We start from the raw sequence: 12,845 nt of genomic DNA, 5'->3' as shown, positions 1-12,845 counted from the left end.
TAACTGAAAGTCGAGGAGTGGCACAAAATCTCACTGTGTCTTATCTCAGGGGTGGGACACAAAGGGCATGCAGGCTGTGTTTGGGCAGAATACTGTACTAGGAGTGTGATAAAGTCTTCCGGGTTGTCTCTGACAATCTGAGCTTTCTTCTGTCCTTGAGGGCATTCTGTGTTACAGCTTCAGCAAAATTCACCTTTAAATAAAGAGTTCAGAGTGTGATGAATGAAGACATCCATTCTTTTGGGAAAAGAAAAAACTAGTTTAGCTTATAAAATAAAGCATATTCAATTTATTGGTCTCTTTTTACATGTGGTGCTAAAGGTATAAGAAAAGCTGTAGCTTTTCTGTAAACTGTAAACTAAAAGTGACTGTAAACTTCATAGAGGTGAAATTGCTCTCTGCAGCTGCAGAGTGATGTAGGAAAATATGTCAGGAAAGCACCAAGAGGGGAATCTTTCCTCACCATGGACACCATGTGCTGTTCCCCTTGACCTCCCATTCTGCTCTTCAGCACATAAAGCACAGAACCATCTTGTTCTTCCTTTCCTTCCCTAATTTCCTCTTTGCTTCTGCATTTTTTCCTTTTATTTTTTTTTTTTTCGTTAGTTAAGGGACTAAGAGATCAGAGCAGGTCCCTTTCTTCTAATTGTCAAGATTATTCATGGTTAATGCCTGACAAGAATGGAAAGAGGAGGCAATGGGCAGCTGTCTTCCTAAATGCAGTGAACTGGAAAAAAATAGTTGCAGTTCAAGTATTTATGGCAGAGATCTTTTCCCTGGTGTCAATGTCACCTTTTTTAGTCATATATATGCAAGGCAGAACCCTGCAAGTCCTTCTCAGATAAGGCCATCAGCTGGGAGTTTTCAGTTCTGATTCTGTTTTGTTTTATTCTTCCTTGTGGACATGTTTTTTTAAGAGATTTGGCCAATAAAAAGTGGGGAAAAACATAAAAAAATGCAAAACACAGTGACTCAAAGTAGCTGAAGTGTGGAGATGACTTAGTAAGCCTCAGTGTGATCCTTGTGTTGAATCCCCTTCAGATTGTTTGCTCCTGTGCTGCAGCGGCTCAAGTGTTTTCATTACATTATGGCAAAATCATCTTTTGTTTCCTGCTGTCCTGCTGTTTCACCGTGGTTGAAGTTGTGTTTTGCAGCAAATGCTGGCTTTTCTCTGCAAATGCATTGGGATCCAGTGTCTCATTTATGTAAGACAAACTCATAAGTATTGGACAGCACTTTTATTGGCACTGAGTATGAGCCATCTGAAGGGTAACATTTCCAGTCTCCTGCAGTCCTTCCTTAGAATCATGTCTCTTGGTTTCTTAATTCCCTCATCACTCACCTAACCACATTTTCCAGGACTGAGGTGTGTTATCTTCTGCTTTTACCTTGTGTTCCTAAAATTTGGGTGCTTCTTAAATGAAATGTCTTGCCAGAGAAAGCTTGTCTTTGACCGAGCATCCAGGAATAGCACTTAATAATGGGTTTGTGTGTGCATCATGGTGGTGTCACAGAGACTATTGGGAATTTTGGTTTCCTCCCTGGAATGCTTTCTCTGCTGTTCTCTCACTTTCTCTCTCTGTCTCTCCTTTTTTTTTTTTTAAGTGACATTTCATTATTTGCACGTTTGCTAGGTTGTCCATCTGCTGTTGTAATAAACACTCTGCCAGTCACTGCTGTGTGGTTTGTGGTGTGAAGGAGCTGAAAAACCAGGCTGTGGCATTTTCTGGGTCCCCCATTGAAGGGAGGAATGATGGATCTGACTCCATGTCCTCAGAAGGCTAATTTATTATTTTATGATCTATATTATATTAAAGAATGCTATACTAAACTATACTAAAGAATAGAGAAAGGATACAGACAGAAGGCTAAAAGGTAATAAGAAAGCCTGTGACTCCTTCCAGAGTCTGACACAGCCTGACTGTGATTGGTCATTCAGCCAAAACAATTCACATGAAATAACCACCTGTTGCTAAACAATGTCCAAACACATTCCAAAGCAGTAAAAGACAGGAGAAACAAATCAGATAATTATTGTTTTTATTTTTCTCTGAGGCTTCTCAGCTTCCCAGGAGCAAAGAGATTTTTCAGCAAATATGACAGTGACACCAGGCTGCTGTGTGCTTGGGGATCCTAGCCAGGCTTTGTCACCTGATGAGGTGGGGAGCAGCACCCTCCACCACAGCATTTCCACACAGCCCTGAGCTCTCTGCACCTTATAAACAGGATGGGGCTGCAGGCAGGAGGGATTCCATCCCACCCCAGGCTCTCTGTGCCCAGCTCATCTGCAAAGACTGAATCACTGATGAGATACAGTGGGGTTTCCTGGCAGCAGAGCACAAGGCTTGAAAAAACCTTCATTTTTTTTTTCTGTAAACAGCATAGGAATGTGTTCTAGTGATTTAAGTCTGAGATTGAGAACAACACAAAAAACAATTCATGCTCTCTTGTAAGTTTTTTTGATGGATCTTGTCTACAGCCCCAGAAACAAAAAACAAAAAAAAGGGCATTGGCTGTGGACTGCTGGAGATTAATTCCTGTCAGGATCAGTTAAGAATTTCAGAAATTAAGAAGGGTGTTCTGGATGCTACCAGTATCTCATGATCAGGATCACTCAGGAAGAAGAGTTGGAAGACAGCTGTTTAGCTGTTTTCAGGGAAATATCAAGGACTTAATGGTTTCATGGCTCTTTAATCCCTTCCCTGTAAAATTCATAGTTTTAGCAGCTTTTTCTGCCCAAGTGGTGGCAATCCAAGCTGGAGCACCTGTGGTGAAAGCAGTGGCTTCAGTAGCTCCTTGAGTAGACCCTGTCCACTTCTTGTTGCAGCTGAAAGAAATGCCTTTGAATTGCACACAGGCTGTTTTTTTCTGCCAAGCTTTCATATGTGAGGGGTTTTTTACACAGAACATTGAATAATCACCTGATGGATGGGGATTTTCACACACTGAGATCTGGGTTAGATTTCAGTCAGCCATTACTCCCTAACCTCTTAGATAGTGCCTCTTTGGAACAGAATATTTTCCATTTGTTCCAGGCATGTCATTTAGGGAGACTTACCTTCTGGTATTTCAAGTCTGGTGCTGTGTCCACCTTGAAGTGCACACAGCTGGTCCTGCACAGTCACACAAGGATCCCAGGGCTGTGCTGCCTCTTGAACCTTCATACTCTGGACACAATCATAGAATCATTAAGGTGGGAAAAGGCCTCTAAGATCAAAAAGTTCACTGCAAACCTGCCATCTTCATAATTTCTTCTTGTTCTCTTGCTTGTTTTGGGAGCAGAGACCAATCCCCTCCTGGCTACAACCTCCTTTCAGGAGTTGTGGAGGGTGATAAGGTCTCCTCTGAGCCTCTTTTTCTCCAGGCTAAACTTCCCCACCTCCCTCAGCTGCTCCTTATAGGACTTGTATTCCAGACCCTTCACCATCCCCTTGCCCTTTTCTGGACACTCCCCAGCCCCTCAATATCTGTCTTGTAGTGAGGGGCTCAGAACTGAGCACAGGATTCAAGGTACAGCCTCACCAATCAAGTCTCTATATCTTATTTCTATCCTCTCAAACTCTCCAGACCTACATATATGGGTTTTTGTTGTTTTTTTTTTTTTTAAATACAAATAGCCTTAAAAGTAATAGCAAACAGATAAATTGTAATGGCCCTGTGCAGTGCAAAGCTGTCTTGCACAAATCCAACCAGCTTTGTACATCTGTTCCTGCCCACTCCCATTGAGTCATACTGAGACTTAGTCACCAGCATCCTCAGTCTCACAGTACAACTTATACATTTCTCTCCAAAACACATGCTACAGTCTAGATGGCATGGGGGAGTGAGAAAAGCAAAGCAATGAGCAACCTACTCCTAAAGGAATAAAGGAATGTAGCAAGTCTTATTATACTTTACTATAGCTGGTACATCAAAACAACAATAACAAAAGGATGAAAATGCCTGGGTATGTCAGTTTTGAATCTTTCCTTGTGCAATAATGGGCTGATTTGTTATAAATCCCCAAAGGCTTCTAGATAGGATTGTTCTCAGAAAAAGAGAATTTTCTATTCAAGCAGAGCTACCAAGCTATGCCCTCTATTCCACAGAGATCAGACTGTGGATTCTGCTCACAGGCTATTAGCATATGCAGCATATTTGCTGTTCAGAGAGTTTTACACAGGCTTGTAATAGGTACAAATTCAAGGTTGATCTAAAAAAATCTGCTGGTGTGCAGAATGCAGTGAAAGAAACTGTTCGCAGCTGATATTAATAAAAATCCTGACCTTCTTTGTCCTTGCTAGGATACTTGAAGTGCTCAAAGCTCAGTAATATCAGCAGAGGAGGAGATTTTGTAAGGTGTGATGCTGAGGAGTGCAGCTTTTATCAATCTTTTGTGAGATCAGAGCTCTTGTCAACACACAGCTTAATTCCACTGTATGTTGTTTTCTTTGTTTATTTTATTAAAGGAGCTGTCTCCCCATATTGAAAACTGCCTTAGTAAAGTGTCACCTTCTGCTTGAGTTATGTTGTAAAAAGAAACTGTAATGTCTGGCAGGCATTTCACATCCTTAAATTTGGTGCAATCCTAGCACATATATAGAACTCAGTGAGGCAGAAAAATAATGCCTCAGAGGTGACACCATCCCTAGTCAGGACTGCGTGATGCTACCCACACCACGACTCTGAATTTGTTAACAGCTGAGGAACCCAGCCTTTCAGCAGAGCTTGGAATGGGGCTGCCCTGAAGCTCTTCTGACCTGTGTCACCCCTGAAATGTGGCCAAGGAGTTGACCACGTTCATGGGGACCCACCTCTGTGGCACAGATCTCACAGTCATTCCTCATGTTTCAATAGACTGTTGCAAAAGATGCCAGCAGGGAGTTGTTTGTGAAAAACACTTTTGATACTCAACCCTGAAATTCTGGGCCACTGTCAAGTGGGGCCATAAAAAGGTCCAACTTCCACCCAAAATACATTGGAAATTGGTCTCTGGCCTGTCAGCCCCAGCCCTTGCTGGCTCTTTGGCTTCAGCCCTTGCAGAGAAGCTTTATCAGCCTGGCTGCCAAAGTAGCCTTGAAGCTAAACAATAATAAAACAAGAATCCTGTTTATTTTGTGTTGTTTACTGGATTCAAGGCTTTAGTGGTGTGTTATTTAAGTATGCAGCCTCTGCAGCAGAATTGCTGGAAGCCCATTTCTTACACCAAGGTCTCCAACTGCAGCAGCCTCCAGCCCAGTGTGTCTGGGCAAGCCTTCCTGGCAGGAATTCTCCCCAGTAAGGAAAGAAACAGTGAAACTGGTGGAAAAGGTGAAAAATGGTTTGGCTAACCAGATCTTGCTCCTATGTATGCCAGCCAAAACTCAAATGTAGTTTTCTTTCCTATTCTCCAAACCAATTCTGAAAAAAGTTTCTTTGTTTACCCAAGATAACAAAGAACATTAATTTTATTCTTACTTCTTTTCACATAATCCCAAATACTCTGATATAAGAGATGTCAGAGGAAAAGGGACTGGAATTAAGAAGGATCATCCTCTAGATGTAGGGGTAGCCCAGACCAGAATCATGCTAGAGTTAGTCTCACCTTTGGAGGAGAAATTCACATGAGGAATCTGTAGCCTTCTAGATATCTGTTGTTAGCCCAGAGGAAATAAGGAAAGAAGTGGTAAAGAAAATAAGTGCAAATGCAGACAGAATAGTCCTGGCTTGCACTGTAAACTCCCCTGTTGGGTTTTGGGGGATTTCCCTCCCCAGGAGGGAGCCCGACTGCTGACAGGAGCACTGAGCCATGGCTCTGCTGTGTCATGGCTCTGCTGTCCTCCAGGAAAAGCTCTGCTGCCCCTGGGGCTGTGTTCCTCAGTGGATGTAACAGGAGCTGCCATGACAACCTCTGTAAATAAAAGTGGATTGAAAACAAAATAAATCTGAGGCAGTTTTGTGGCTGTAAAGTAGATCTAAAGTGGTCAAGAGGTCCTTTTTTCCAACAGGATGGCAGGAGTGATGTCTGCCTGTCAGATGGAGCAGAGCGATGGAAGGATTGCCTAAGGAGCACAAACATGACAGGAAAACCAATGAAACTTCCAAGCCAGGCTTTTCATACTCTTCATTCCAGGTTAGCAGCACGAGGACCTGCTTTTGCTCTGTACAGGGGTGATGACAGGCTGAGGTCTCTGCAGAAGTTGTCTGTCCAAGGATTCAATGCAGGACTGATGGACAGAGGGCTCGATGCCATTCTGCAGCCAGGGCTCTGCAGTCTGAAGGACTCTTCCTCCTAGCAGGACATCACTGTGTGCCTTTGATGGAGTTTTAAATGTCACTGCAGAGCCATGTGGCTGTCCAGGGAGCTGTTTCCAAGTGGAGCAAAGCAGAGCTGGAGAGCAGCAAAGCTGTCTAAGAACAGCTCCAGTCCCCAGCCCCTGGCAGAGTGAGCATTCTGTGTGTATCTGTTGGCATCAGATCACAGAGCCACAACTGTGACAAGGGCAAGGGCTGCACCATTGCTCTGTCAAGAGTTCTGTGGTATTTTGCAACACTTTTGGAGCAGTTTGCTTTTTTTGTTTTTGTTTGGGTTTTTTAAGAGTTACTGTATCATCAACTGCATCATCACATGTGTTTCTGGTTAAAGAGGAACACAAGAAAGAAATTGTTATTTATCTGTAGTCTGCAGAAATATTCATGAAGGGGAAATAACCACCTAATGTTTCCTTGCTTAACCAACAGATTGGAATTGAGAGAGCAGCATTTGTAGCCTGATATTTGATATGTGTATTTTTTCCCTTCTGTGAATGAATGCCTTCACATATAGAATCCCATGAAAGACTGAAAAATTGTTAGGTAGCAGTTACAATTATAGACTTTTTCACAGGACTAAAAGTACAATTATTACCCACTTTGAAATGTTCAGCAGTGCTGTATTAACAAAATAAAAAGGTGTCATACTGCCCAGAGGGCTCCAGCTTCAGTTATTTTAGCTTACAGGTAGAGATTTGTTGTGGATGTAAAGATAGATGAAGTCACAATACCTCCATGGTATCTGAGAGATCCAAATCAGAACAGAGTCATCATCTGGGTTTCATGATACTGTTAGACTCCAGACTTTAATATATATGTGGCTTTAAATTTGGAAGAAAAATGTAAATGAGAACTGAAATTTAGTTCCTAGAAAAATAGTTGTATCTACCTACCCTCTCCAGGTTTTGAAGGTCTCTGCTCAAATAAGATATTTTGCTTTCATTCCTGGCAGTTCTAGATTTCTGAACAAGTTTTTCAACCCTGATTAGTAGATATGTGTCCTCTTCAACCCAGTTTCTGCCATCCAGTCTCCAGCTTTCCTAAATAGCTGCTTTCCTTCCTGGAAGTTACACCAGGGAGTAATATAGAGCTACTAATATGTGGAGCTCAAAAGAGGTTATTTTCTTGATTTATTCCATGGAAAATTACTTAGCACACATCAGATTCCAGCTTCTGCCCTACTGAAGATAGGTAGAGGAAAATGTTGGTAAATCCTCTGGCTAAATTAAACACAAGGGGATATGGTTTTGTATAACTTTCATTAGGCTCTTAAATAACTTCACAGAGATTCTTCAATTAAGTCCTGCAGTAGCATGTGAAGCAATAATAATAATGGCGATGATAATCTGTATATTGCTGGTGTTTATAAATGCCATTTATGGCAAAATAATTTTTATATGGAGTAAGTAATTTTAATCTTAATTTTAATCTCTTCCTTTGGTTTTGAGATGTTTCCTTATGTTTTATTTGCAAACAAAGATGATGTGAAACACAGATGCCCAGGCAAGAGGGAGATGTTACATACATAGCTGAGCTTTGTAGATAGTTCCCATTAAAGGTGCATAGATGGGGTTGGGAGCAGACAGAATTTGTCAGGAATACATTTGTTTGGGGCCCAATGATTTGGGGCCAGCTTGGCCAAGCCTGGCTGCTGCTTTTTCTTTTTTTTTTTTTCCCTTTTCAACTTGGCATGAATTACTCCCATGTGTTTCAGTTCCAGTAATTCAATATTTTGTTCCTTATTTTTGTTGCTTGTTATGTAACCAGAGTATTTTCAAACACTGCTAAGAATTATGGCTGAGTTATACAAAATTTCTGAGCATATTTTGACTTTAGTATGATTACACAAAGCAATGTGATTAGACCTGTGGCTGCTCTGAATGCTGAAGACAAACAAGCCCTGCAGACTTCACGGATGGTGCTAATTTTTAATTAAGCTCTGTTTGATCACAAATTAGGTTTACGTGAAATTGTTATTTATTTATATTTTGAATTCTTTTAAATGGTTGCAGATGTGGTGGTTGAGAAGCACTGAATCATTGCATGGAAAGGGTGATGCCTCTCATCTGGGAGGTTCTGTTTTGGAGAGGTGTTCCTGACATTTAGAACACAATTTAAGACCCAAGACTCAGCTCTTCAGCACACAGTATTAGGCAATCTCATGCTTCTGGTCACAGAATTGCTCATTATGTACTTTTCTGTTCAAACAGATGCTAAACTTGACACTAACATAATTTCCTTATGCATGTAGAAAGGAGCTCTAAAAACCCTGTGGCTGGAACATGAAGTATCATAAACAGAACAGACGGCAGGAGGTGGAATATAATTGCAGTTTGTTTTTGTTAGTTAAAAATGAGCATGTGTGCTTTTCTTATGCCTTTATTGTCTTTAGTTCTGCAGAGTTGGGCGCTCCTCTCCCATTTGTGCGGGTTATTTCCTCCCTGAGCACCATGTCAGTTTTCTCTGTGTTTTTTTAGAAGTCATGTATTTCTCAGAATGTTGACATGCTTTCATTCAGGTTGTGTTTTTTGCCACAAATATACTTTAAGATCATGCATCCCACTAAAAACAAGATAGGCATTTGCTGAGCAAGTGGATGCGTTTAAACTATAATTTACTTACAATTTAAATTTATGAGTTTATTATAATTTATAATAAACTATAATACCAATTTTTCTATGGGATTTCAGTACCTCCTCTTTAAAGTTTAACACAGGGCTTTTGACTTTGGCTGTGCAGGTGGTTTTTGATGCTGATGTGGTGCAAGTGCTGTTGAGGGCTCTCTGTTCACTTGTGACTTATATCTGACATTTTTTCCCAGCCTAGGAGAACCAGCAGAGTCTGTGGTATTGCTTGCCAGCAATTCCATGCATTCTGAAAATAGACCTGTGGGCTTCAGTCATGGGGTTCTCTGATGGAAGGAAGAAGGCATTAATAAAATACATCCCTTTTTCTTCTCTGTCCTTGCAGGATCTCAGCTCATTTGCCATGCCATTCCTGGACGGTGATGTGGAGAGCACGGACAAAAATGCTCCTCGCAAGGTAGGATTTATCCCAGCTTCCCCTTCTCTGCAGGGCTTCGATCCCTTGTGGGGCACACAATTTGTTAGGCTTAAAAAAGCCTGGGGTTTGCATTCCCTGCCATACATTAACCTGTTGAGAGTGGGGCACTAAGGCAAACCCAGTGGCTTTTGCAGACCTTACCATGGCAGTGCCTGAGCAGTATGACCTGTGAAGGATGCAAGCTGCTGGTGGTGTTGCTGTAAATACTGTAATGTTGTGTGTAACACAGCTGTAAATCAGTGAGGTGATGTTGCATAGCTGTATTCTCAGGAATATCTTCACCTTAGAGATCTGAGGTGTTGCTGCAGAAATATACACTGCTCAAGGAGGAATCTGTGGCTGTTGGAAGGGTTTCCTGGAATTGCCTCCTGCTGGCTGCTCTCTCTCTATGGGTGTTTTAATTATTCACTGTCCTTGATCTCTCTGTCCTTGGCACTGGAAAAATGAATTGCCTTCATTTGCTGTAGCCATAGTGGTAGAGCCTTCCTGTGAACAAAGTAGAAAATTTCCTCTTCAATGTGGGATTAACTCAAGGTTATCCTTCTGGAGGCATTGATTTGTTTTTCTGATGCTGTTAAATTAAGCCAATGTAGTCACAGAGCTGGCTTGCTTTAAAAAGGATCAGGGCAGCACATTCAATGGATGACATTGGGGATGTGCCTGTACAATCTTCAGAGCAATAAAAATGGTGGAATCTGTCATCTTCAGGTCCTGGCCTCCTCATTTTCACAAGGCACTGAAGTACAAGCTGGTCTGTTAAATGGAAGCCTCCTACCAGCCACATTCTGGGCTTGGCCAAGAGGCATTCTCCTCCAATCCACAGGCACCCCCAAAAGCTGATCTTCAGCTACTCCTCCTCAGTTTCACTGGTCACAGTATTTACAAGGCTGTGGACCTCCATGACCATTAAACCTGCTACAAGCCATGTGGCAGAGAGTCTGCAGGGCAGACAACATAATAAACACTCCTTAGTGAAGCTGACCTGCATCTAGAACAATAATAACTTAGCACTGTTGACAGCATGAGTTTCCATTCCTTTGCACTTCACAGCTAAGGACAGATGTTTTCAGAATTTCTGCAATTCATCAGCAATTGAATAAGTTTATAACATTTTCCTTGTTCTTTTCTGTGTTGGACCTTTTAGACTGAGGTAGGAGATGCTGATGCTGGAGGACCCTTGTAGATGCCAGGGAAACAAAAATATACAGTGCTACTAAAAGGTGCCTGTTTGGAAAGTTTGAATAAAGGGGAAAATGTGATGGTTTTGGACGCGATAGTCATGCTGGAAGAAGGCAGAGGTTTCTGGCTAAAGCTTGATTTTTCCATTTATCACCTTCTTTCCACAAAGAAAGGTGAGAAAGATGCATGAATCTCAGTCATGAGGAAATAATGTGCCAAGGCTCATTGGCCTGGTGTGCAGAATTGCATGAAATCATTTAATGACTTCCACTCTACTGTTCCGAAATTCTGTCATTTTCTTCCAACTGGTCTCAGGACTATTTTTTTACGAAAGCACAAATTGAGGTGGGGAAAGACCTCTGAGATTATTGAGTCCAGCCTTAGATCACCACCTGGCCTTTGGTGAGTTCATGTCTTCTGAGAACTGGAAGGACATTTCAATAGTTGCCTCTTTTTTTGTAGCATTGTTAAATGCTGGGGCAAGTTCTGCTTATGGAAGTGCAACTGACTTCAATAACCACAGAGCTGGGGCTTAATATCTGAAGTTCTATTTCTAACTGACCTTTTTGACTGAGTGTGTAAGACCTAGTGTTTTTTACTATTATACTTGAACTCTGTTCAACACATACAACAAAATGGTAACAAGGGAGCTGGCAGTGCCCCACTTCTGATCAAGAAAAAGAGATAATATTTTAAAATCCATTGCCACACAATGGATTGACAGCCAATATGTTATTGTCCTCAATGAGAAGGATGGGATTTTTGCTGGTAGTGAATGAGGAGTAGCATCACACTGTGATGGGGTTCACAGGGGTTCTTGGATGAAGGAAGAGACGAGGATCTGACTCCATGTTTCAGAAGGCTGATTTATTATTTTATGATATATATTGCATTAAAACTATACTAAAAGAATAGAAGGAAAGGTTTCATCAGAAGGCTAGCTAAGCTAAGAATAGAAAGGAATGAATACAAAGGTTTGTGTCTTGGACAGAGAGCCTGAGCCAGCTGGGCTGTGATTGGCCATTAATTAGAAACAACCACATGAGGCCAATCACAGATCCACCTGTTGCATTCCACAGCAGCAGATAATCAATGTTTACATTTTGTTCCTGAGGCCTCCCAGCTTCTCAGGAGGAAAAATCCTAAGGAAAGGATTTTTCATAAAAAGATGTCTGCGACATCACACTGCTTATTGATTTAATTCTAACTAAAATGTTGCCAGTCCCTACTGCTGATACATAAAAAAAAGTCCCCAAGTTACTCTTCAAGGAGGAAGGTTTTTCTTAGTTCGAGTTTGAAACCACTGCATGGTGTGTAACTTTTGTCTATTAAAAGTCAGTATTTCATCAGTAGTTTGGCTTTTTCCATTCACTCATCATGCTGGAGACAGGAAATTCATCAGAGATGTCTCTCTTCCTGCACTTAACTTTTCTGTCACCTGGGCTATAGATCAAGAGTAGTTCACAACCCATTTTTCCAATCTGCCATTAATTTAATTCTCTGTTCTTTTTGAAGGGCTTTTAGAAACTGAATTACCGTTTTTCACAGAAACTCTCAGCAGTTTACCATGCAAGTGTCTCTCAATCATTATCCTGTGACAACAATCCTCATTACACAGCTAGGAGATTCAAGTCTAGAATTATTTGTTCAGCTTCACATAGAAATTTTTTTGGCAGCAGTGGTAAAGTGACACACATTTCCTGAAGTTCAGCCTTAATCACTTCTCATTAATATGTCTACTGTTATAAATGATGTATTCTTCTTTCCTTTATGACTAATGGCAGGAAGAGGATAGGGATAGTTTTCACTCTCTTGTTTTGAAGATGGAGAATATAATACTGTGAAGGAAGGAGAAATGTTTGGCCTGTTGTGGTGGAGAAAGGTGCCTGGGACAGATATTTTTACCCTTCTTATTGCCAGAAAAAATGCCTTAACACTTGTGTGGGTGGCTTTGTCTAAAGCAACTGGTATTGCCATGCCCCATTTCTAGGGCTCTCCAGAAATGGCGTAAATCCTTCCTGCACAGAGGATCATTAAAGACAGAAATATGGACAAGGACAACTGAGAGCTGAAAAGCAATCAGATTGACTGCATTTCCTCAGCCTGGGAAAAGAGAGGGCAAGAGGGGAAGTTTAGGGACCTGGGAAATGATGAGTGATTGGGAGCATCATTCAGAAAATAATTCCAGCACAGTGTGGCAGGGCAGCAGTCAGGGATGAGTGCCCCTCTGCACCCAAATGGCTCTTTCAATTTTAGAGGTCTTCACACCTTGAATGTTTATAGATCTTTCATCTCAAATGGAGGTTAAAGGATAAGGTGTAGAGATTGCAGGA

The 12,845-nt window shown here is 41.4% G+C and overlaps 1 protein-coding gene across 3 annotated transcripts in view; it reads left to right on the top strand.

Moving 5' to 3' along the window:
- Window positions 1–12,845, top strand: part of PRKAG2 (protein kinase AMP-activated non-catalytic subunit gamma 2) — a 224,327-nt gene that overhangs the window by 59,100 nt on the left and 152,382 nt on the right. For all 3 annotated transcript variants that reach the window (XM_058038158.1, XM_058038167.1, XM_058038176.1), the window contains exon 2: window positions 9,241–9,312. In XM_058038158.1, the coding sequence (XP_057894141.1) occupies window positions 9,241–9,312 (72 nt within the window). The remainder of the gene's footprint in view (window positions 1–9,240; window positions 9,313–12,845) is intronic.

Source organism: Melospiza georgiana, chromosome 1 (genome assembly GCF_028018845.1).
Source record: "Melospiza georgiana isolate bMelGeo1 chromosome 1, bMelGeo1.pri, whole genome shotgun sequence".
Classification (NCBI taxonomy): Eukaryota; Metazoa; Chordata; class Aves; order Passeriformes; family Passerellidae; genus Melospiza; species Melospiza georgiana.
This window is presented reverse-complemented; position numbering and strand designations above follow the sequence as displayed.